Source organism: Syngnathus acus, chromosome 10 (genome assembly GCF_901709675.1).
Source record: "Syngnathus acus chromosome 10, fSynAcu1.2, whole genome shotgun sequence".
In the NCBI taxonomy this organism is placed as follows: domain Eukaryota; kingdom Metazoa; phylum Chordata; class Actinopteri; order Syngnathiformes; family Syngnathidae; genus Syngnathus; species Syngnathus acus.
The window spans coordinates 20,205,046-20,228,152 of NC_051095.1; the positions used below are offsets into that span (position 1 = coordinate 20,205,046).

Below are 23,107 nucleotides of genomic sequence, written 5' to 3' on the forward strand. Positions count from 1 at the left end.
GCTGATTACTTGATTTGATTACTTCCTTGAGCAAGACACTGAACCCTAATTTGCTCCCAGTAGGGCCTGGCATGGCCTTGCAGCTTCCCACTGGTAGGTTAATTTTGTTGTACACCAGTTGTACAATGACAATAGAGGCATTCTTCTTCATTTTACAAGTAACTAAAATTAAAAATTACTTTCTCAATTGGTGCAGCAAATGCTGACAACACTACTTTACATAAAAACGGCAACCGTTTTATTCCAATTCTTAATAGAAAGCAATGTTCCCTCTAATTTTCCATGCTGCTGAGCATTCACACAAACTCCCTGAGCATTCCTTGGACCACGGTGGGCCACATTAGACATGTATCATACCTGTCCAAAACCTGACATCATAATAAGTTGCACCATGTTGGGAAAATAAATCAAAACAGAAACTAGCAAAAGTAGCATGCTAGTAATTACTGCAACAAGGGCGTTACTGGCATCACTGGTTATGAGCACCACCAATTGAATACAAACAAACATATAAGAGCAAAGCTTATTAGTGTGATGTTTTTTGGGGCAGTAGGACGAATTAATGGAATTTCAATTCGTTTTAATGGGGAAAATTGATTTGATATACTGTACAACTAAAGTGAGTGACAAGCTTCACAGAACAAATTAATCTTGCAAGTCAATTCCATATGCAAGTGGAACAGCAGTCTCAATTGTAGATATTTTTGTTCCCCAGAGGCTGCCAACGGCAATGTCCCCAGTGGGCAGCGACCGCCTCCTCGAATCCGCAACGTTGAGATCAACAATCAAATCGTCAAGCTCAAGTACTGCTACACGTGCAAGATCTTCAGGCCGCCGCGAGCGTCCCACTGCAGCATCTGCGACAACTGCGTTGGTAAGCGTCAGCTGAGCCGCTTCATTGAAGTGGTTTATTTTTGCTGTTGAAGAATTTGATGCTTTTGATTAACGTGGCAAGACAAAAATAGCCAGCGGTGATCTCTGTGTTTTTTTCGCTTTCCCGGTCGTGACTTCAAATGACAGATTTATAAAAAGATTTACAAAAACTCAAACAGGCTCTAACTTTCATGCAAATACTACAAAATTGTGCTTTTGTTCATTTCTTGAATCATGAGTGCCTTTTGTAAATCCGCAAACACAGATTGCTTTTGTATCCAAGCGTAACCAATCTCAATTTTCATACCCTGTCAATTATATTGTGCATTCAGTGTGTGTTTGCATGAGACAAATTCTATTTCTTGCTCTATATTCTCAGCAAGCTAACTCGGTCATCTTCAGAAATCTGTTTGCAAAGTGTCTATTTGCTATATTTTTGTAAATGTTCTCTTGAGGAAATATTTGCCAACATACAACTCAAGTTAACTTATTCTAAAGAGGAAGGCCAAGCAGTTTATTGTAAAATTAAAAGGATGCATACAATTATTGACCTTTTTAGGAAATAGTGAAAATAGAATTGCTATGTTCCAGGGTCAAACCTTCACCATCATAAAACTACAGGCAGAATAAAGAGGTAACAGCGGATGACCCACAGACCTTAATGTGGACATCTCTGATTTAATTCATGTATACATTTTTTACCGTGCCACGAAATAAAATGAGGATTGACAATAAGTTGGAACCAGAATTGAAAAGAGGGACAACAAATTTAAACAATGGTTGAGAAGACTCTACCGTCATTGACAGGAAGTTACTAAACTCACATTAAGTGACATCATCACTTGTTATCAAAATGAAGTAGTTTATTTTTAATTTTTTTTCTCTCACTTTAATGACAGTAATGTTAAACATTGGACTTGCCTGCACGGTTAATAAGGAAGGCTAAAAGAAACATTTGACGCATCTTTTGTCATTCGCCTGCCTTGTTCTACACGCTTACTTTCTACACTGGGTGGCAAGCCACGAGAAAAGAAAACGTCATCACACAGAATTCAGTATTAGGTGACGCCAAGCTCAGTTTATCCCCTGGTTTAAATAAGGACCTAACCAGGAACCCCTCTATGAATTTTACTTTTTATTAACTTCGCTATAATTTCTCACAGAGAATTTTCTACTAATATCACACCCCTGAAATTGAATTCAAATTTTGTAAATGCCTGGTGCTACGGGTGTTCAAAATAAAACAAATTAAAATTACCTTCATAAGTACCCTTCCACATTATTAAGTTAGTAATGACAGTTGGTAATACTAACGCCATAAATTGGCCTGACCTATGAGTCAAAATGTCAACATTAATAATAAGCGTAATAATCAGAACAAGTGTTCTCTTCATTATCAACTTCTCTGCATACAGTCAAGCCCTCCATGGAGTTTCATTTCAGTCAGCCTCATAGCTTTGATGCAATAAAAGCCTTCTTGGCAGAGGAATCAAAGGCCATCATCCTCTGCTCTAAAGTCATCATGGGTGTCAACACCCTCTGAAACCCGAGCGTCTTTAAATGAAGCTTATCTCCAACAAGCTGCAGTGACTGGTACCTTCTCCTCGCTACACTAACCTTGTCTCATACCTCGGGTGCACTATTTGACTTTGTGTTTGCCATCAATTGTTTTGAGAGCCTAGCAGAAATGTTTGGGCAATGAGCAATGCTGGTTTTATGATTTTGACCCAGACAATAGATTTGAAACCAAACAAAGATACGATTGAAATGTAGACTTTCCGTAAAAAGGACTTAAGATTTTTTGAGGTCTGAGCCTTCGCTCCGACAATTTTATTTGCTATTTGAGATGCAAGCACTGTAAGGTGGCAGCAAAATCAAATGAGGCGCTTCAAATTAATTTGTACTGTATTAAAATGTCAGATTTATTATACGGTAAATGTTGGTCTTAGAGTTTAGGTTTTTGCAAAAGAAAACAAGGGAACCATGAAATAATATGAAAGCGCTCATCTTTTGAAACAATCTTTTGCAAGGTGTGACGTAACGTAATTCAGTAGTCACGTTACAACAATAGTGCGAATAAACGTGACTTATCACTTCAACTTTTGTGTTTCCTGAAACAATTTTATGAAAACATGATGACTGCACTTCCAAGCATTGAATTTATGGACACATTGTAAATATATAAACAAAATATACATATACTGTATAAAAAATAAATACGCCTACCGACTGACTGAATTAAAGCAGAGCTCCCCATAAATTGCTTTTGCAATTCAGAAATTGGATTCTACCTTATTGCGATGTTGATTTAGATTCAAGTAATTGTTCAGCCCTAATTTCAATGAGAAAAAGTAGTACTCTGTAATATTGTACTTTATAAAAGCATGCAGTGCATTTTCATCTCTAGTCCATTTCGCCTTGTATCTCTCTTCCTAATCATACAAGAGTAGAGGAAAAAGGAAATGAACGCTAAACATAGCCCGCCGGTTTACAGAAAGCTCTGCACAAGCACAAGGCAATCTTTGAAGGAGCGGCTGATTTGGATGTCCGGTATTTTTAAAATATTGTGTCCTTTGATTGCCCCAAAACTGGCTGATGCGCATTTCACCATTGTTTTGATCTGTGTCCCTTCAGACCGTTTTGATCACCACTGTCCGTGGGTGGGCAACTGCGTGGGCAAGAGGAACTACCGCTACTTCTACTTGTTCACACTCTCTCTCTCGCTGCTCACCATTTACATCTTCACCTTTGACATCGTCCATGTAGTCATGCGTGAGTATCCCACTGCGAAGGAGGAGGAGAAGGAGGAGGAGGAAGCGGCATATTAAAGTAGGAAGGAATGTGACAAAACTAGATGGGCAAGGTTTACCGACAAACACATGCGCTATGACCTAAATAAGATCTACTAAGGCAGGGCCCGGGGCATAGCATGATGTGCATGTGACAGATTTCCACACATCCCATGGCGATGAGGACATATTTGTTTTTCTCCTCATTATAGTAGTTTGAGTCGACCTAAGAAAATCAGCACTGTTTAGTGCCTACAAAGTTTCACTTCTGTGTGTTGCTCTCTTCACAGGTTCAGTGGACGATGGCTTTTTGAGTGCTTTGAAGGAAACCCCCGGAACATATCCTTTTGTCACTATTGCGGAGAAAATACCGCAGAGCCAAAGACATGAGGCCATTTTTTAAAATTATTTTTTAAATTGTGTCTATACAATACAGTGGTGACTTGAAATATGAGTGACTCAACTTGAGATTTTTTTTTTCCGATTTAAATTGATCTTTATTTGCTTTGATTTGCGACACCAGACGTGAAATATTAATGCAGTGAACATTCTTCAGCATAAATGAGGCTTCAAGCTGTTTGTTAGCACTCCTAATTGAAGAGCTAAACATATAAAGAAAATGACAAAAACAATACTTGTAATAATAAATACTATATTTTCATTTAATGCCATACCATCTGGATATGTCCAGATTAATAGCTATTTGTCAGTTGGAGCTTCCGCAAGCTTGTTCCCAATTATCTTGGCTATGACCCTACCTAGATGTGCTTTTTTGTTGCCCGTTGCTGCTTTTAATCATGTTACGCAACTATCGGCCATTTTGTTGTCCCTGGCCGTGCATGATGTTTGAGCAGGTTCAAATCATTTGTTAGCATTTCCTTAACTCAAAGTCCTCACGGTGCTGGAGGTGCTGGTGTGTTTCTTCACGCTGTGGTCAGTGGTCGGCCTTACCGGCTTCCACACCTACCTGATCTCGCTAAACCAGACCACCAATGAGGATGTAAGTCTCAAAAACTCACTACACAACTCAACTGTTGCTCTGTTGCTCTTCACCAGTCCATTCCAGTCAAACCACCTTTGACTACACATTCACAGTGTGAGAATGAACTTTACACCTTTATTTACATTTCACAGAAAGCATGCATCTTTGCACTCTGTGTGCTTCTTGGATCATTTGCCTTACATACCGTGGTCATGTATTAGCTCAAATAGTTCATCCTGCTCATAAACTCCATGTCTGTGAGTTACAGTATGCATGATCCAACTATGACAAAACAGGCCTCTATTTCCAAATGACTATTTTCTTTTTTCTGGACTTAACCATTAATTGCCTAATTCATATAATGTTAGCTACATTATTAACTTTATCCTGGAACCAAAAACCTCCTTTTAATTATTTTGCAAAAAATATATCCCATACCAAAAATGCAATTACTGTATAAAATGTTTCTTTTTTTTCTTTATCTCTTCAAATTTTAACTATCAGCTTATTGTTCAGTTAATATCTATTTGTTTGACCTTATTGGAACCTGACTGACATATGTTCAGGTTGTGCAATTGAACAATGCCCGATGAACATTCTGGTCCACCACCAGAATTACTAGTTTTTGGGCATATCATAAATTTTTTATGTGCGTTTGATCTTTCAGTGTTTCTACATTTAAAATGAAATTTATAAAGTAGCCTCACATGCCTGGAAGGACTGATGAGGCATAAATGCAGCCATTGCGCTTGTTACCATGACGACGGCACTGCCTCGCTCAGAAGAGAAGGACAAAGGATTGGCAAAGTGTAGCTTGTTAAACATCAATCAATAATACAAAATAAAAAAAGAAGTGTAGAAATAAGAACTTAAATCTAAAGTGAGCATGGTTAATACTTTGAAACAAATTGTTTGGATTTGAATCCTTTGTCTTCCACTATCTTTGTGACCTCTAATGAAGCAATAATGTGCACTTTAATAGTTCCTTTTGTAAACCCCTTTAATTTGTCCCACCCTGTGCACTTAATTCGCACAGAGACCATGAATGTCTTCACGAGAGAGCTTGCCAGTGGAGCAGCTGAGTCATGTGACAAATTGGCTGCAAAGCACTTTGAAAGCTAAAAACAGCCCGAAACAGAGACCAGACACGACCTGGCAATAGAAACTTCAGCAGGAGAAGCATCTTCTCCTCTTGTTGAAGTACAACCGAGCTGACGAGACAAATAAACGCACACCCATCTGACTAACGACACTTAGAAGAAGCCTGTTTGAAGAAAATGTGATTTATTGATCGATAGAGTTGGGGTGGGACGAATGATCAATACAGCTAAGTGTGTCTTATCTGCTGTTATACATTATTGATAGACTGCAGTTAAATACGCAACAAATATTTTTCTATGTGGCGGTCAAAACATCACGGATCCTTGAGGTGATCTTCCACTAAAGAATGGTAAATGTGTAGTACATTCTTATTTTTGGGTTGTATGCAGCATTATTTTTCCAAGTGATTCATTTTACATTGGTAGAATTTGTTTATAGTTAGAAAATAACTTCTGGGAATGAAGGTCTACATACTCATGTTAAAATATGAAAATAAAAGGTTTTGTTGTTATAAAAAATGAGACAAGATTAATCATTCTGAAACTTCTTTCCGCATTTAATGAGACGTTTAAACTGAAATGATAGTTTTATTTGCTCACTTTTTGAAAGGTGCACACTCTTATATTTCAATTTAACTAATCCCGTTCAAATTAATGTTAAATGGGAGTGCACACACCCGCCACAATTTAAGATGCCTTTGATTGCTCTCAAATTAAGTTCAGTTGTTCTAGAAAGCCAATCTTTTTTTAATTTCTAGCTGACCGTGGAAGGTTTTTGTATTAATACTGACTGCTACTTCAAACTGTAATTCTCTCGACCTTGACTAATGCCCTGCTCCAAAAACGTGGGAAGTTGGATTAGTCCCACTCTGATTGTACCATTTGCGTTCCCGGTGAATGTAAAGATTGCTGAACGTGATACATTCTTTTTTGTTTTTTTTCCTCTGATACACATTTTGACCTCCAGCAAACGTACAGTACCTTCATAAAAGAATATTTTAGAATCTAACCTTGTCTCTGATGCGTTTCCATTCACAATCTGTCTCCATGATGGTCGCTATTTCAAGTGATGACAGATTGAAGCAGCTCGGTAAAATCAGGGTAGATATTTTCAATCGCAGACTTTGCTCCAAGTTTTGATGGTACTCCAGTGCACTTTTCCTGATCAAATGTCAGAAAACTCTCACTTTTCACTTTTCCTGGAATGTAGCAGAATGCCCCATTTCCAGCTGAGGAAAAACAGCTCTGAAGCATGACGCTACCACTATCATGCTTCACTATATAGTTTTTTTTTTTGCCCGTCGGGTAATAGCATATAAAGTTGCATATTGTATTTACAGTAAATAAAATTATATAGTTTTATTGTCAACCCAAATCGCTAATTACTCCCTCTTTGGGTCCCATCCTAATGACCGAGTCACCGTTGACACTTGACACATAAAGATGCTACAAAGCAGTGGTGGATGTTGCGGGTTCTTGAATTGAATCTACATTAATTCAACTTTGTGTGAATACAATTCAAGCAAAAGCAACATTGCATTTGTGGGCTGCATCGATGTTGGGCGAGGCTGAAAAGCAAGAGAGTGCACTCATAGTTTTTATCCTTCGGCTTTAATGTTTAATTCATACTTCCACCCTACACTGTAATGCCTGGCCTCATTTTTTCACTATTTAATGAGGAATGAAGCTGCGTAATTTGCACCTACGGTGTGCATGTGGTGTTGCTCCAAGAATTATAACAATGGCTGTCAGCCCAGCTGTGTATCCTTTTCCAATTTCCATAGCTGAAATTAGCCCAATAATAGATTCATTGATACCTGCAGGGTAAGGGATGAAAAAATATTCACTCTGGTGGGGGGATGGGTGTGTGTCTTCACTGATAGATAGGCATGACAGATGAAACGAAAGTAGAAAGCTCAATTCAGATTTTATTTCTTGCCGCATTTGAATGTTTTTTTTCTTTTTTTTGTATGACCGTATAAAGGAGACCTGTGACGCAGCGATGCTGACAGCCATCTTGGCTCTTCAATATAATGCAGCATTTTCTTGGTCAGGTTTTGACAAGTCCGATTACAATGTTACATTTTTATGGTCGGATTATGTTGAATCTCAGTCTCGTAATTTTACAGCGTCAATACTGAGGGAAGATAAATAAGCAGGCAGACCTCTTGGCTTGCCTTCTTTTTTAGGGCACCTAATTAGGGCCACCTCACGATTAGAAAAAATTTAGAAAAGAGATTTCCAGCTATAGCTAAGAAATCTGTCGTATCACTAAATAGCAAGTGGTGGGTGCAAGGGATGGCCTACTCAACGACTTGACGTCAGATGTGTTCCCAACATGGCGCCGTGCTTTAAAATAAATCGGTGTCATTATTTTGGCAAATACAAGACTAGACACAAAAATAGTAAAATCTAACGTCATAATGTTTCTCCCTTTCTTTATCAAGGCCTCAATATAGGAGTTGTGGAGGTACACTTTAAACAACACTAAGGATGAGAAGTTGATGTATTGATGATCAATTTACAATTCACTATCGAATTCTCTTAGACAAGGCTATGGATGGCTATTAGCCCCCAAATGGTACAAGATGGCCCAAGAAATGATCAATTTGATGTGCCTTGGGTCTGAGCACAACAGCAAATGTCAAACCGAAATATGTGGTGGTTCACTCCACACCATTTCGGACTACTATACTGCCAGATGTGTAATTGAAACGATACAACTGTCTGGAAAAAGTTATAATTAATCACTGTTCATCCATTCATCAATTTTCCAAACCACTTATCCTTACTATGCTCGATTGAATACTGTATAAAATTTATTTTGTAAAAATAAAGTAAAGCAGCGCCATCTAGTGGACACTGTAACTTTATCGCTGGATAAATGCTCAATATGATTTTATTATACCTGTACATGTTGGAAAATTACGATTGCGTCACATTACTCCATATCAAATATGAGATACATTGAATAAAAAGTAAATTAAAATACAATCTGATAGGACACTGCAGATTACTTCGATCCACTTCAAAAATATCAATGAAATTTAAACAATTCATTCTTAAGGGAAGTTTGGGGATCACAATCGGGTCACAATTCTGTATAAAGTATTAGAAAGAAAAATAACGCATACAAACCGTGTGCATCTCAGTCAATTGTATAGGTGTATATACGTATCGTTGTGACTTCTCCTGAGTTTGTACTGTAAAATAATTGCGAGAATAGTGTTTACTGATCCACAAAAAAGACAAAAGCCTTTCGTAGTACTGGACAACGTCGTCTCAAATTTCCAAATGAATTAGTGAATTGGTATGTGCTTTTTGCAAATGTTGTAGCTTTAAAGCAACAGTCATTAAATCCTTGACGAAATCCTTTTTAGTAGGTCAAAGCCCGGCCTCTGGGAACAACATCTAAAAATAGAGCTCTGCTTTTGAATAAGGTATAAGCTCGGGGAAAATGTTTTGAAACTTGCAGCTGTGCTCTGCTTTATCGAGGAGTCGCCAGTAAATGTTCTAGGTTGATTGATAGACTTTGTGTTCACAGTCACCACCCGTGTGTTTACTCATTCATCAATAAGCTGCAATGATATTAGTCTTTCCCATGTAGATTTCACAGAGAATAAAGAATACTATGCATGTGAGTCATACGATATTGTTCGTGTTGCTCCATTATTTTACGTCAAATATCCATTCCTTAAAGGGTTCCAAAACTGTAAATCACAGGTGTCAAACTCAAGGCCCGGGGGCCAGATGCGGCCCGCCACATCATTTTATGTGGCCCGCGAAGACAAATCGTGCATCAAATTCGTGTCATTCCTAGAATTGCAAATTGTCTTCACTTTTAATATCTTTTTTTTTTTTAAATATTTGACCAGTTTTTACTCATTTGATTTGAAAACAAGTTATTTGTCAGTTTGTTTTGTAGCTTTTACTGTATATAATATGAGGCGCTTATACATTTATTTGGGTTGACAGTCATAATGGCCCTCCGAAAGAAGCTATGACTACAATGCGGCCCGCGAAAAAAATTAGTTTGACACCCCTGCTGTAAATGAACACATGACACTTTGCAATACCATGTGAATTTGGCAGTGTATAATAGTGTAAATTTACTGTTCCGTCAAAAAAACTTAACGCACAGCCATTAATGCCTAAATCACTGGCAACAAAAGTGAGCGTACCTCAAAGTGGAAATATCCACATTAGGCCCAAGTTGCCCATTTTCCCTTCCCGGTGTCATAATCATTAGGCCTTTACAATGTGAATGCGGAGTAGTAGGTAATTGAAACAATACAACTCTGGCAATTTTTTTTTCCCCCCAGTAGACCTCAGTGCCACCCAGTGGGGCCATAAACAATAAGTCACAATACAGAGTGGAGGAGCTAATGCACAATTGTTATTTTGTTAATATGTTCTGACAGATTAAAGGATCCTGGTCGGGGAAGAATCGAGTGCAGAACCCCTACAGTCATAAGAACATCTTTAAAAACTGCTGCGAGGTGCTGTGTGGGCCCACGTACCCAAGGTATCGCCGAGACAATACATGCTGCCTCACACGTCATCTTCATGTTATGGCATATTAAATGACTTTGTTTTATTCCTGTGGCCATGCCAGTGATATTCAGACTCAAATGAGTGACTCATGAGGACTGACTCTCTTGACATTTATTTTATGGCTCAACATGTGTCTTCAGCTTTAATAAAAAAAAAAAAAAAGTAAAAATAAAGTAGGAGTATTTTTAAAGTAATTTTTAATTTACTGCCACAATCTAATATTACAATATATTGCATTTTGGAAAAATATTCACAATGATATAATATTCTGCTAGTTCTACTTTTACAGGAATAAAACCAGTGTTATGAGAATTTCTTCTGTTTTGGTAAAACTGCAACTTCACTCGTTATCTCATTATAGTTTTTTTTTTTCTCTTAGAAGTACACAATTTTCTCTTATTACTTTTGTTTTGTTGAAAAATCTCTTGTATTGTAGGTGTACATTTGTTGCTCCACCAATTGTGTTCAAATATCCTCTGCTGCAACTATCGATGCTTATTGTCATTATGTCAACAGCTTTTTGTGCGTTTGTTTACAGTGAACTAAAAGGCTAACCGCTAACCTACGACTATATTTTGAATGAAGACATTTTTCAATGCGTTTATCTATTCTACACTGGCGTGCAGGTCTGACAAGTAATTAGGCATGTAGCATCAGTCTCGGTTCTACACCCAGTTTCCGTCTACTGACTGAATGCTCTGTGATGCTCTTTAGCGTCTTGGACAGGAGGGGCTTGACGCACGAAGATTCACTCGTTTCTGCATCGCCTGCTGCACCATCCTCCTCCTCCTCTTTATCCTTTTCCAACAACAGCAAGCCAGTGCCGCCAACCACTGTGAGCATAACACACACACTTACCCTCCCCCACTCACACATCTCCCCGAGTAACCTGCCTGAATAGAGAATGCAACATAAAGCAGATTCCAAAGCAATGACGGGAATATTTCAAGGGGAGACAGAGAGAGGGAAGAAAAACCTACAATGTGTGGCCATCACTTTTCCAACCGTATTGATGTGACCTGCTAATGCATTTTGGAGCATGTAAATTTGCAGCCATTTTGTGCCTTCTGTCATTCCCATGCTTCTTTTTGTAACTGAACAATGCAATTCTGTTTGGAATCGCTGTTTGCTCTCGCGTCATGCGAGGATGAAGCCTCCTGTGAGAATTTATTAGCTCTTTGTGCAAAATGTTCAATGAATTGAAATTTGGCGTGTTTCCCACCTTTACTCGAACTTAATACTTTTTGAAAAATAATTAGTGAAATCAGTCAAAATGTTTATGGGGTGTAACAAAAACTGTATTAAATTGCAAAAGCGTTTTTGATTTAAAAAATGTGAGCGTCTACCACCAAGCAGTGCATGCTGACACATACAGTTGTGCTCATAAATTTACATACCCATATCCCTGCTCTCCCCCAAAAAACTAAATTATGCAAAAAGTTTTGAAAAAAAAAAGACTGTATATGTTGAGAAACCTTGCATTATTAATGATGGTAGCACAGAACGTCCCATGAGTGAAGGAGATTGTGTATGCTGTCATGTATTGTTTTTGCGGATCCGATCAATGATGTTATTGATCGTTCTGCAAATTGTGACATGACAACCAATGATCAATTTTGTGTGCGTGCGCGCGTGTGTGTGTATCAGTATCAGTGTGTATCTGTGTGTAAAACTCGTTAATTTGTCTAAACTTTAGATGTATAGGAGGAGCTGATTTTAATTTGAGTTATTAGTAGAAGTTATGGAAAGTCTTTGCTGCATGCGGTTGAGCAACTACACTTGACATTTATTTTTAAGGGTAATGTTGTATCTTTGATGACTTGATGTCCTTTGCTTCCAGAAAACTACGGCGCCGCTCATTCCAAATGAGCACACGCCCGACGAGGCCAAGCCGAGCATCGGCGTCTCGGCGGAGCAGTGCTGCTCCCCCGAAGATGATCTTCCCCCTTCTTCCTTCATCCCGCCTTTGGCTTCCCCTGAGACTGACGCTGAGGCCTCCGTCCCCAAGGACAAGAACCACTAACTGCGTTCCTTTGAGTCCTGACCGACCAGGAACTCTCATAATACCCCAAACCCGACTGTGCGCTGGTGACTCAGTTCCTCTGCTTCCCCACGTGAGTGACGCATCTGATCTAATGGAAGGTCAGCGTCTTTCCCGTCTCCTGAACACTTGGCTTTGCAAGTCTCACCGAGGGAGGAAAAAAAAAACGTGTGCATGACGACTGATGAGCTCCACTCGGATGACTTTTTTTCCAAAACTTGTATTGACTTTAAATGTGAGCGGCCGATATAGTCCAAGCAAGTGGCCGGCCGGCACCGACATTGTTGCTTCTCTCCGCGTGTAAATTGTCATTCATTCCTTTTTCTGTTGTGCATATGTTACATGCTCTATGCAAAGGCAAGGCTGGACAAGCGGTGTTTGTGTGTAGCTGACATTGTATTGGCTCTGTACAGGCAAGTTAAACATCTACCTTGTATTCTGTGATCTGCTGCATTCAGTACTGTTACTATAGCAATGGAAACGCCTGGAAACGCTTCCTTCTTTTCCCTCTCTTTTAATACATAATCGTTCAAGGCGTGTATATAATTGTGTGACACTCGAAATATCTTCATCGGGAGGAATCCCACCATTTGTGTGTGGCTTTTGATGTTCTTAGATCCTGGTAGCAATCGTGCCTTATAATGGACGCAACAGACGTCTGTCAACAAAGACACCCCCAGTTAAATACAAAATGCCAACATTCAAACGTTAGATGGCATACATGCGCTACTCGCAAAAAGTTAGGGATATGGCGGTTCTTTGAGAGTTGGATGTTTTTGTTTTTTGTTTTTTTTGAGACGAGCGCTGTATGGTCACTTCAACTCAATTAACAATAACCGGGGCAGTGTGAACAATTAATCAAAAAGATAGGCTGCAAGCTAAACATCAAACTAAGAGTATTACACATCTTGTATTTAAGACAACCAAGCAGTGTCGCTTTAAGTACAGCCCTCTAGCTTAATGCTAACATATAATTGAAATGCCATTGACATGATTGTCGCCGTTTTAGACTCCTCAAAGACACCGACATTTGAACACAAATGGTGGAGTAACAGTTGTCGGCAAATAATACAATATTCACAGGCATATATTCTTTATCTTCTATGAAAAATAAAAAAACTATTACAGAATCTTCCTGTGTTGCTTACAGTAGCAGTAGAAAAGGAAGTACTATTCTTCCTTATTCATGACGGTATGACTACAATACTGCCTGCCGGTGGCTAAGGCGGGTACAACAGAAAGAGCAGCACAATGAAATTAAACGTAGCATTAAATCATGATGCACATGATGCTTGACATTTTCTTTAACGATGATATTACTGTTTTTTGAGTCGAATTTTATAGACAATGCTTTCCTTTTCATAAAATGTTTGTAGGAGGGAGGCTGGAACAGGTTAAGGGCATTTTCATTCATCTCAATGGGGAAAGATGATTTGAGAGATGAGTGTTTTGAGTTATGAGAGGATGAATTAAATTAACATCCCAAAGCATCACAGTATTCAGCTGTTTAAATCTCAATTGAACCGGAAAGTTTATTGGTACAGAGAGAATAACAAAAAAACTGAACATGTATACATTTCCCCCAAAAGCAGAATACCCCTAACTTTTTGTGAGTGGATATATATTAGGATTAATATTTATTTTCTTGCTGAGTGTACATCAGGATTAAGACTCACATCTTCTCATTGGTAACCACAGTTAGCTTAGCATACATTTGTGATAAAGTGATTAGTCAACTTTAAACATTGATGCGGGGATATAAAGTTGGCTCGTCGACTAATCAATTCAACCCCGAGTTTTAAAACGACTTGGCCAAGATGAACAGAATCAATCCTCCTCAACCCCTTAGGAAGAGAACTGCACTATATTATGCATTTTCTTGTTCTAGTTTTGCTTGTCCTTTCAGGGAAAAAGCTCAATCTTCCAAATTGTAATGAGGAGTGAAAACTGTTGATTTGGACACAAGTTAGTAAAAAGCAAAGAAACGACAACAACAAGCCAAGCCATTGTCGAATTGTACATATATTTGAAAATGTGGATGTAGTGAAATAGGCAGTACGGTTGACTTATTTCAAGTGTTCCCGAGCGAGCCAATCATCTCCCAGTCGTCAACTCTTTCTCCAGCCACTCTCTAAGAAAAAAAAAGGCAGCTCAGTAACATCTTTTCATTGACATCATTCAAGCGGAGGTTGGCTGTCTTTAATGCAGGAAATATAAACTGAAGTAGGCGAGTGAGCGCAAGAGATGAGGTGAGAGTCACAAGAGGAAAAATGTGATGAAAAGTCAAGCAAATTTTTTGGGTGTTTATATTGATGTTAGCGAGTTTGTGATTGTGTGCTATTGTGTCAAATGCGAGAGAGAACAAGTGTTTGTGAACTATACGTGTCTAAAAGTGATGAGTATCGGAGACTGCCAGCAGATGTGGCCAAAACAGTCCATTTCTAGCGAATTAGTCATGTCAGTTGATTTTTATTATAGCCAAAGTGGAGAATGAATTGCTATTGCAGAAGATTTGGTCATTCCTGGCAGCTCTTTTTCTTTGTGATGTGAACACGTTAAGGAATGAGGACAGATATTGGAGGCTTTTCATGAACCCAAAATGATGTTTCTTTTTACTGCATAAGGGAGATGGAAGTGATTTGGAAAAGGGTGACTGTATGCAACTTATATTTATCAGTATCCAAGCAGATTACTTCTTTTCAATTTTTTTTTCTTTTTTTCTTTAAGTGATACATTTGCCAAGATCAGATCTGAATGCTCTGATAATAGACAATATATATATCTATGACATCATGTGTACGGATACAGTATTACAGCATTTATGTTCACTTTGTTTGGTCTTAACACTGTGATTCTATGTATTTGGTTTCAATTACTTCACTTCTTTTTACATGAACAATATGTCTGGTAAATAAACCATATTGTATTATTATTTTGTCTTTTGCAGTGGATATTTTGAAAGTCAACTTTATTTTGTGAAGCACTAAACCACACATGGAACACAGTGTTGTCCACGTATAAATATTGAACGTAATCTATTAAACAATTTGAATATAAAACAATTGCAACAATATTATGAGTGAAAAACGATAAATAGTCCCTTTACACGCGCAGGTCAAGAAATCACCAATATAAATCAGTAGTGACCCTCGTGACCCCCTCAGAACCTTCTCACGTGAACAAAATGCGAGCTTGGGAACAAAAGTGGCGTTAGGCGACAGTGCGGTAAAAGACTCATCCAGGTGTCATATCAGACAGAAAGGACTGACTGACCACCATTTTTAAAATGTTATTAAGAATTAGACTGGCTGTCATTAGGATACAAAAATGAGACATTGTGTAACATTCTCAGGCTTTATTCATAAACTATTTACAGCGTGGACTGAATACATTACAGAGAACATGTATTATGACAAAACAACAAATGCAATTCTCACAAAACAAGATAATGCCAATTTGAAAAGGCCACTTTCTAGGAAACAGTTTGTGTTTACAAAAGTACAGCAGATTTACATTGTGAGTCGAATGTTTTTTGTTTTTTTTTCTTCACAACAGAAAGCTCCCACTGCTTCTGGCCCAAAACTCCTGGATGACCAAAAGAACATTTGCATGACACTGAAGGCTTCCTTCAACATTCTTCTTGCACACTCAGCTCTTGCATGTGTCGTTGGACATCTTTAATGGTCTTCTGCTCCGTCTCCTTGCTTGTTTTTGACTGCTCATCCTTTTCATCCATTTTAGCTTCCTTAGGTCTCACATCCAGCTGCTCTAAGCTCTCAAAGCAACCAGAGTCCCTCGGCTCCTTGATGTCCTCCTTGGGTCCTTCCTCCACCTGCTCTTCTTCCTTCTCCTGCAGACTGGATTCATCCTCAGCTGCAAATTATTTTCATGGTTAGTATAGGATGTCGAAACATGTTTTTAAGTTTTGTTTTGGTAATCTTAAAAAGAAAGGTGACAAATAATTAATTAGCCACACACACACACACACACACACAAAGCTTTTATTTTACTACTGTTTAATTTTAATGTTAAAACATTTTTCTATGAATATTATGACATTATTGTTGGAACCTTTTTGTAATATCAGGGCATAATGATTTTTTATAGTAACTTTCCAAGTTTATTGTGATAATATTATGATATTTTACCTTATGTATTCTTCCAACCGTAAAACACTATTATCATTTAACCGTAACAGAGTTTTAATATCACGATTAATTTTTCCGAAATTACAACTTTATTCTTATAATATTACATTAATCTCATTACATTACGGCATTAATTTAACATTACGACTTTAATACTTTCCGGGTGGATGTTGCTTTAGTCGCCATTTTCGTCATAATTAATTCACACATTTAAGATGTATAAAACAAAGAGGGTTATTATTTAGGGGATATAATTTAGTTATCATAAAGGACACTATTTAACATTAAACACTTCACACAGATTTGGCCACTCCCCACCACAGGCTGGATTTGATCCATGTTTTCAAGTGTTTTTTTGTATGAGTTGCTGCAGTTCATTTAATTTCACAGTCACCTCGGGGTTTGTGTGGAGAAAATGAAAAAGTGTGTGGAGATGAGATCAGCTCAAATATCAAGATGTCTTACAAGACTGACCACAAGAGTGCGTTTAAGGCTGCGTATACAGCGCAGTAAAACATTTTTAACTATGTCGCTGAGGCACAGAAGCGGGATGGTGGCATAAGAGCCCATACAGGCACACGTCCTGTGTCAGAGGGAATAAAAGATGACTTTCTGACTGACAGGGCGGACTTTCTCAAAGATATGGTGGAACATAAACGAGAGACGTAACAGAGGGTCACTAAACCTACAGTCGTGTAACAGGTCAGCGGCGCTCAGGATCTTGTCGCGTTGATCCGGGTCGGTGATGTTCAGCTCATTGAGGTGACACTCCCTCAGACCCCTGAAGTCTTCCAGGTTCTGAAATCCATGCATGGACAGCAAGGAAGACAACTCCTGGAACAGGATGAATGTCATACATCAAATGTGCGGTACTTGTTAAACTCTTATATCAGGCAACAAATCATTCACTGACACTGTTTCAGAAATAAAATCAGATCATTTGAATCAGGTCTGGTGGAACAGGGTAACATTAAAAAGTCTGGACTATTGTTTTGGTTAGCTTGTGGCTAATGATTATAATCTATGAGTAGGCCTATAGATTGTACCATGAGGGATAGGAATGGACAAAAGCAAAACAAAATAGTAGGCATCGCACCATCAGACCGATGCGGTCCAGTACTTCTTCCAGAGTGGATGGTTTGGACTTATTTGTCTTGGTCTTGCTGTCACAACGTCTTCGCCTTGCAGGGGGGCTCTCGTCGGGCAGGAGATTAACGTAGATGAACTTAAAGGATCCCACCTTATGGTTGAGTTTTCCCGTCCAGGTGCCCACGGGAGGCTTCTCGATGATGTGGATGATGTCTCCTTTCTGAGGGAGGCGGGAAACACAATCATATGTCTTCTAACCTAACCTAACCTAACCTAACCTAACCCAACCCAACCCAACCCAACCCAACCAAACGTAACCTAACAACAAACCCCGATAAATCTGAGTTATTGTTCATATCGTGCCATTGCTGATTTAATCATCTTTTGTGACACATCGATATGAAAAGGAACCACCATTCCCACCTTTCTAGTCAGTGGCTTCACCTAATTCCTGAATGAGGTAATGGACCTCTACAGAAACCAACACTCCAAATAACATGCATTTGCATTTCACTCATTTGCATGTATACTATCTGTTGATTGTCTGTTCCTTCCCCCCCATCCCTTTGTTTTCTCGTCGTATAAGAAGATTTTGTGGTTCACCATCAGCTCATCCATGTGCATTCAGCCCATGTGGATCAGACCATCAACTTGCCGGCTTGCATAATTTTAATTTATCACTGTCACATTACTGACTGTATATGTGAATTTCTTTATCAAGGTGTGAATTTCTTTATCAAGGTGTGCCTCAATACTAAAGGTACGTATCACTATTTTGGGATACAAAACAACATAAGGCGGATGATTTCAGAATGATGTCATGTCGACTCACCTGAAGCTTCAGAGACTCCACATCGTAAGGACTGGGAGTGAAGTCAGTGTGCACCACGGCGCGGCCACAAAAGGGTCCATTGAATGGGACCACATTCTCCTCCAGTCTTATGCTGTCCCTCTGACCGTAACCGCTGTCCAGGCTCTGTCTGTCGCTGTCTAAAGAAGGACACATTTGGACCAGGATGCTTGGCAGCAAAGAGGATCAATGGACAGGAAGTCTTACTGCCAGAAAATGGGCAGGAGACAGGACTGGAAGCCGTGTCTTCTGAGCCCGTGGAGCACGTTGATATCCTCTGGTCGCCCCAGTCGGGGGAGACGGGATACTGTTCCTCACAGCCCTCCCCCTGAAGAGACTAAGTCCGACATTGTGTCAGAGTTATTATTGTTATTTACACTTTTCTATTTTGAACCTTTAACAACATATCTTAATTCAAAACCCTCGTATGTGAAATCATTCCTCATTGAAATGAATAAAATGTGTGTTTTTTTATAATGTAAAATAGGGCTCTATAATTTTGTACTTAAAATCGTAGCGTACTAAAACAAATTTGTACCAATCAGAATTTTTATATTTCTAATATTCGATTATAATTAAAGTAGTCATAGTACGTATATATTTTTAAACATTTATATTTTCACACATTCATTTACTTATTACATTTGTTTTTGTAATTATAATGCAATCAGAATATACATATTGTTCATTTCTAAATGTTATAAATGTAATTTGTTTTGAAAGTGGAATTCATTTATGCATGCCATACATATATTTGACCAGTGGACGCTACATTGCTCAAGTCGCGCGAGTAACTCCTTTCACCTCTGATACATTGTAGTGAGACACGGTGTATTATTAAGTGTACAGTGTTTAAAATGAATATATACCCCTTCCTCAGCCAGAACCTTCTGCACCATCTTGGAAGTCTTGCGTGTCATTGTGCGGGAGATGACATTCCGCCACTTTTTGCCAAGTTTGCCTGCGCTTTTCCCTCCATCCGTGACACTCCCTTCCACCTGAGGACACATCCGTTTAATTTAACTTTCTCCCCACACTGCAACTTCATATACACAGCAGATCAACATGATGATAACATTTGTGCATTGTGTAAGCTTTGAGTTTCTTGCTGAAACTGAATTCTTGAAGTTGATTGCAAGAGAGTGAGATAAAATCTGGAGGATTTGCACTTATACATTTGAATTGCCTTAAAGAAAAACAAACCAGAATTGAAAAACACATTTTTTGTGCAATTGCGGTCTATGTCCAAACATCAGTCAGCTCTATCAATATCTTATGAAAGATGATAAATTATGTTCATTTATATGAATATGAGGCGAGGGTCGGGGGGCATAGGTGACCCCAGGGGAATGCTTAATTAAGATAGTTATGCATACTCAATTTTACAGATAAATATTTATAGTCTTTATAGTCACTGAGGAGAATTGGGGAGGCATGAGATATTTTCTTCTTCCTGGGGGGGCATGGATAATAATAATTGAGATAATAATTGAACAATTGAGATAATAATTGAGAAGCACATACTGAGTTAGATTAACATATTCAGTTGCACTGTCACACCAAGCTACTTTCCGAGTCTTCGATCCATTTCCGAACCTCATTATCTGGGATGTTTTTGTCAAGTTTCATGGGAGTGGTCATTATGGAAATTAAATTTAGCACAGTGTGGCTCTGATGAATCAGGATTAGTGCTGAGTCCAAATTTAGAACCGTCCAAAATTAGACCCAAATATTGATTTAGATCAGGACTAATTTTAAAGATACTATGCATCTTCTTCATTCCATTCTGTATTTGAAAAAACAAAAAAAACCAAATTGGTTTATTTGCACTGACAATATGCACAACAGGGAGTAAACATACATTGTATACTGTAAGTGCTTAACAGTAAAGTGAAACGACTGTTTGTAAGGCAGACATATGCGGCTCTCTGCCTGACTGCCTCTCACCATGCAAAGGATATCCTGTCTGCACTTTATGCTCAAAAGCACTCGATTGCAGTAAAGTCATTAATATGTACTTCCAATCAAGTGCAGGAAGTTTTGCACTTCTACAATACTTTATGACCTGAATGCACAGTTCCTCTTTCAAGCCAAATAAGTGCACCTGCAAAACCCACTGCAGGGCAAGGCAAAGACTCACTGAGCATTTCACTCCAAATTAAATGTTAATAAAATAAATGTAGGTTGTGTCTGTCCTTGATGTTGTCAGTTTCTCTTTGTCATTATTAGTTTGTATTTATTGGGCATGCCTTGATGTCTCTCAGTATTTCTAATCAAGTGGCTCAGGGACACTTAACGTCAAGCTTTCCAAGCCTGCTCTCTGTTGTTTCTCGCTATTTTTGTATATAAAGACTCTTTGTTTGTCTTGTCGACTTCCGGGTCCAGATTTGGTTCCCCATGTGACAGTTTTACTATAGAAAACAAACAAAAAAGCCTTATAAATATCATGCTTGTTTTTTGATTATTCAAGTGTGGCCCTTAAGCACAAAAGCTTGCTCCTTTATCTTGATTTTATGGAATGCATGATATTCGCTGTACCATTAAACATTTCTGTGGAAACTCCTCAGGTCATAAAAAAACAACAAAAAGGAAACTCCCCGTCCTGGACTTCTGATTGTGTGCCATGCCGACTCACAGTCTCATCTAGGACGAACTCCTTGTCCGGTGTGACGGGTGAGGTGACTTTGGGCTTCATGAAGTCCTTGAAGCTGCTTGATCTTTGCAGTGTGAGCTGCAAACACACACATTTTTCTTTTTACCCACACAATCCATTACAGTAATACATTACTGAAATCAAGATTAAAGGCTTACAAATACACACACACACACACACACACACACACACACACACACACACACACACACACACACACACACACACACACACACACACACACACGCACACTCAACACACCCACACACACAAACACACACACTCATAATCTCCCCAAATGTGTGAAGACAAGGTTTCTCCAAAGTGATGCCTTGAATGTGACCCTTTCTGCTGTTTCCTGCTAAAGATGTTGAAAATATCCAAACAACTTATGCAACACTGCTGTATAAACAGACCATAAAATGCATTTTAAAAAGAACAACCTCTCCCACACGCTTTAAACACATTTGAACTGACACAAAATACTTTTAAACTGTGTACTGTTTTCCATGTAGGTAGTATATTTTCTTTGTTTGTTCGACTTGATGATAGAGTGGCGGCAAAGGCGGACACACCAAATGGCACAGCATAATGAGTTAGATGGCAGCATTAATCTTGAAGCACATCTACAATATGTTGTTAAAATATCAGAATAATAACTTGGGAGGGGCATAATGTGGAAAATATAGTGCTAAGAGTTTTAATTAAATGCCAAAATAAGAAAGATTAAATTGGATGTGTTGTTCCAAATCCAGTCTACTGGACATCTGCATTGATGACAAGGGCACAACATGAAGCATTGCTGAAATCTTTTGTTTTGTTTCTAAACTCAAAGTACTTCTGCCCTACAAGAATAGAGGAACTAGATCTTCCCTCACACGGTAACAACTTCAAGTGGTTATTTAAACTCTGCATACTGTGCGGGTATGTGTGCACGCATTGGTTAGCTCAGCCTAACCACAGGTTTGTTCTGTCATATGCAGACTTCCTTTGAAAAAAAAGTGTCTTGAAAATTCTCCAAGTGTTTAAACTTCAAATGTGATCGTACAGTTTATTGCAAGTATGTTTCTGTTCTTAGCTAAGAAAATACTTTTGCTTACGCCATCTCACATTTCAAAGCAATATTACAATAAAAAGGCTTTGCTCACCTTCTTCTTCTGCACCTGCTCTTTCTCTGAGACATTGGATGGCTTTCGCCTCAACATTTTGTCGTCGTTGGCGTGCAGGCAACTTGGATCAAATAAAGAAATGTTGGGTAATATTTTCTGCCCTTGTCTCTGGGTTGAGAGGACAGATATGAAAAGAGATGAGACAGAAGAGGTGCACTTCCCCGCTGCTGAAAAAAGAGCGCACGCAAAGGGGAAGTCACATGACCTCATGGTAACAAACACACTACTGCACACTTCAACCTTCTCTCAGCTGTTTAAAACAACATAAAACTGTTTTAGACAAGTGCAATGAGAAACAAGTTCAATTTGTTCATTGACTATGCTTTAAAACACAATATATTTTCCCTTTTCATTCCAGCCTCCCCAAAAAGCAAACCTCAAAATAAAGTTATAAAAACATATAGTTATGACTTGATTTAGATTTACAAAGAATTTAACAGCTTTTGTCGCTCTGTTTCCTTCAGTGCATGCTGTACTGCTCATTCGGGTTTGCACACCTTGGCCCCTGGGGGCAGTATTAAACAGACATACCGATATACTGTGTTGGAGCCTCAGCCCCTCGCCTGGCATCTCAATACGGCACAAATATTTGGCGGTCTTCATTGAGAATCAAGAATGCACACTAGTGAGTAGTTTTCTTTCTCCCTTTTCTGTCTACATGTGTTGCTGCACCATTTGAACAACACCACCACATCAATTTCACATTGTATGTTTGTATTAAGGTAACAGGATCTTTGCGGTTGCTTTAAATACACAATGTATAATTCTCTTTCAGATGCCACCACACAGCACTCTTGTCTTGAATTTGTGTTTGCATCTCAGGGTACCACTGTATAGTCATTTTTCTCAACCAACAACA

General features: G+C 38.7%; 2 protein-coding genes across 2 annotated transcripts in view; one reads left to right on the forward strand and one right to left on the reverse strand.

Moving 5' to 3' along the window:
- zdhhc9 (zinc finger DHHC-type palmitoyltransferase 9) overlaps positions 1-15,271 on the forward strand; it is a 28,846-nt gene extending 13,575 nt beyond the window's left edge. Inside the window, exons 5-11 of the mRNA XM_037261056.1 lie at positions 716-874; positions 3,508-3,645; positions 3,953-4,001; positions 4,560-4,662; positions 10,166-10,269; positions 11,013-11,133; positions 12,139-15,271. Coding sequence (XP_037116951.1) covers positions 716-874; positions 3,508-3,645; positions 3,953-4,001; positions 4,560-4,662; positions 10,166-10,269; positions 11,013-11,133; positions 12,139-12,321 — 857 coding nt within the window. The 3' untranslated portion in view covers positions 12,322-15,271. The remainder of the gene's footprint in view (positions 1-715; positions 875-3,507; positions 3,646-3,952; positions 4,002-4,559; positions 4,663-10,165; positions 10,270-11,012; positions 11,134-12,138) is intronic.
- A 408-nt stretch (positions 15,272-15,679) lies between these two features.
- On the reverse strand, positions 15,680-22,423 carry sash3 (SAM and SH3 domain containing 3). The gene is made up of 8 exons (XM_037261057.1): positions 22,228-22,423; positions 21,062-21,157; positions 19,296-19,424; positions 18,634-18,763; positions 18,409-18,566; positions 17,584-17,796; positions 17,177-17,321; positions 15,680-16,212 (listed from the first exon to the last, which is right to left on the reverse strand). Exons 1-8 carry the CDS (start codon positions 22,282-22,284, stop codon positions 15,968-15,970), a joined length of 1,173 nt encoding a protein of 390 aa, XP_037116952.1. The 5' UTR covers positions 22,285-22,423; the 3' UTR covers positions 15,680-15,967.
- Between the last annotated feature and the right edge of the window lie 684 nt (positions 22,424-23,107).

What these genes read in the sequence shown, in the direction of transcription:
- sash3 (XM_037261057.1), bottom strand. Translation starts at nt 22,284, where the DNA reads ATGTTGAGGCGAAAGCCATCCAATGTCTCAGAGAAAGAGCAGGTGCAG. An exon ending in CTCCTGCCCATTTTCTGGCA is followed by an intron (nt 18,567 to 18,633) that starts GTAAGACTTCCT and finishes GTCCTTCTTTAG; the next exon opens with ACAGCGACAGACAGAGCCTG. An exon ending in TGGAGTCTCTGAAGCTTCAG is followed by an intron (nt 17,797 to 18,408) that starts GTGAGTCGACAT and finishes CGCCTCCCTCAG; the next exon opens with AAAGGAGACATCATCCACAT.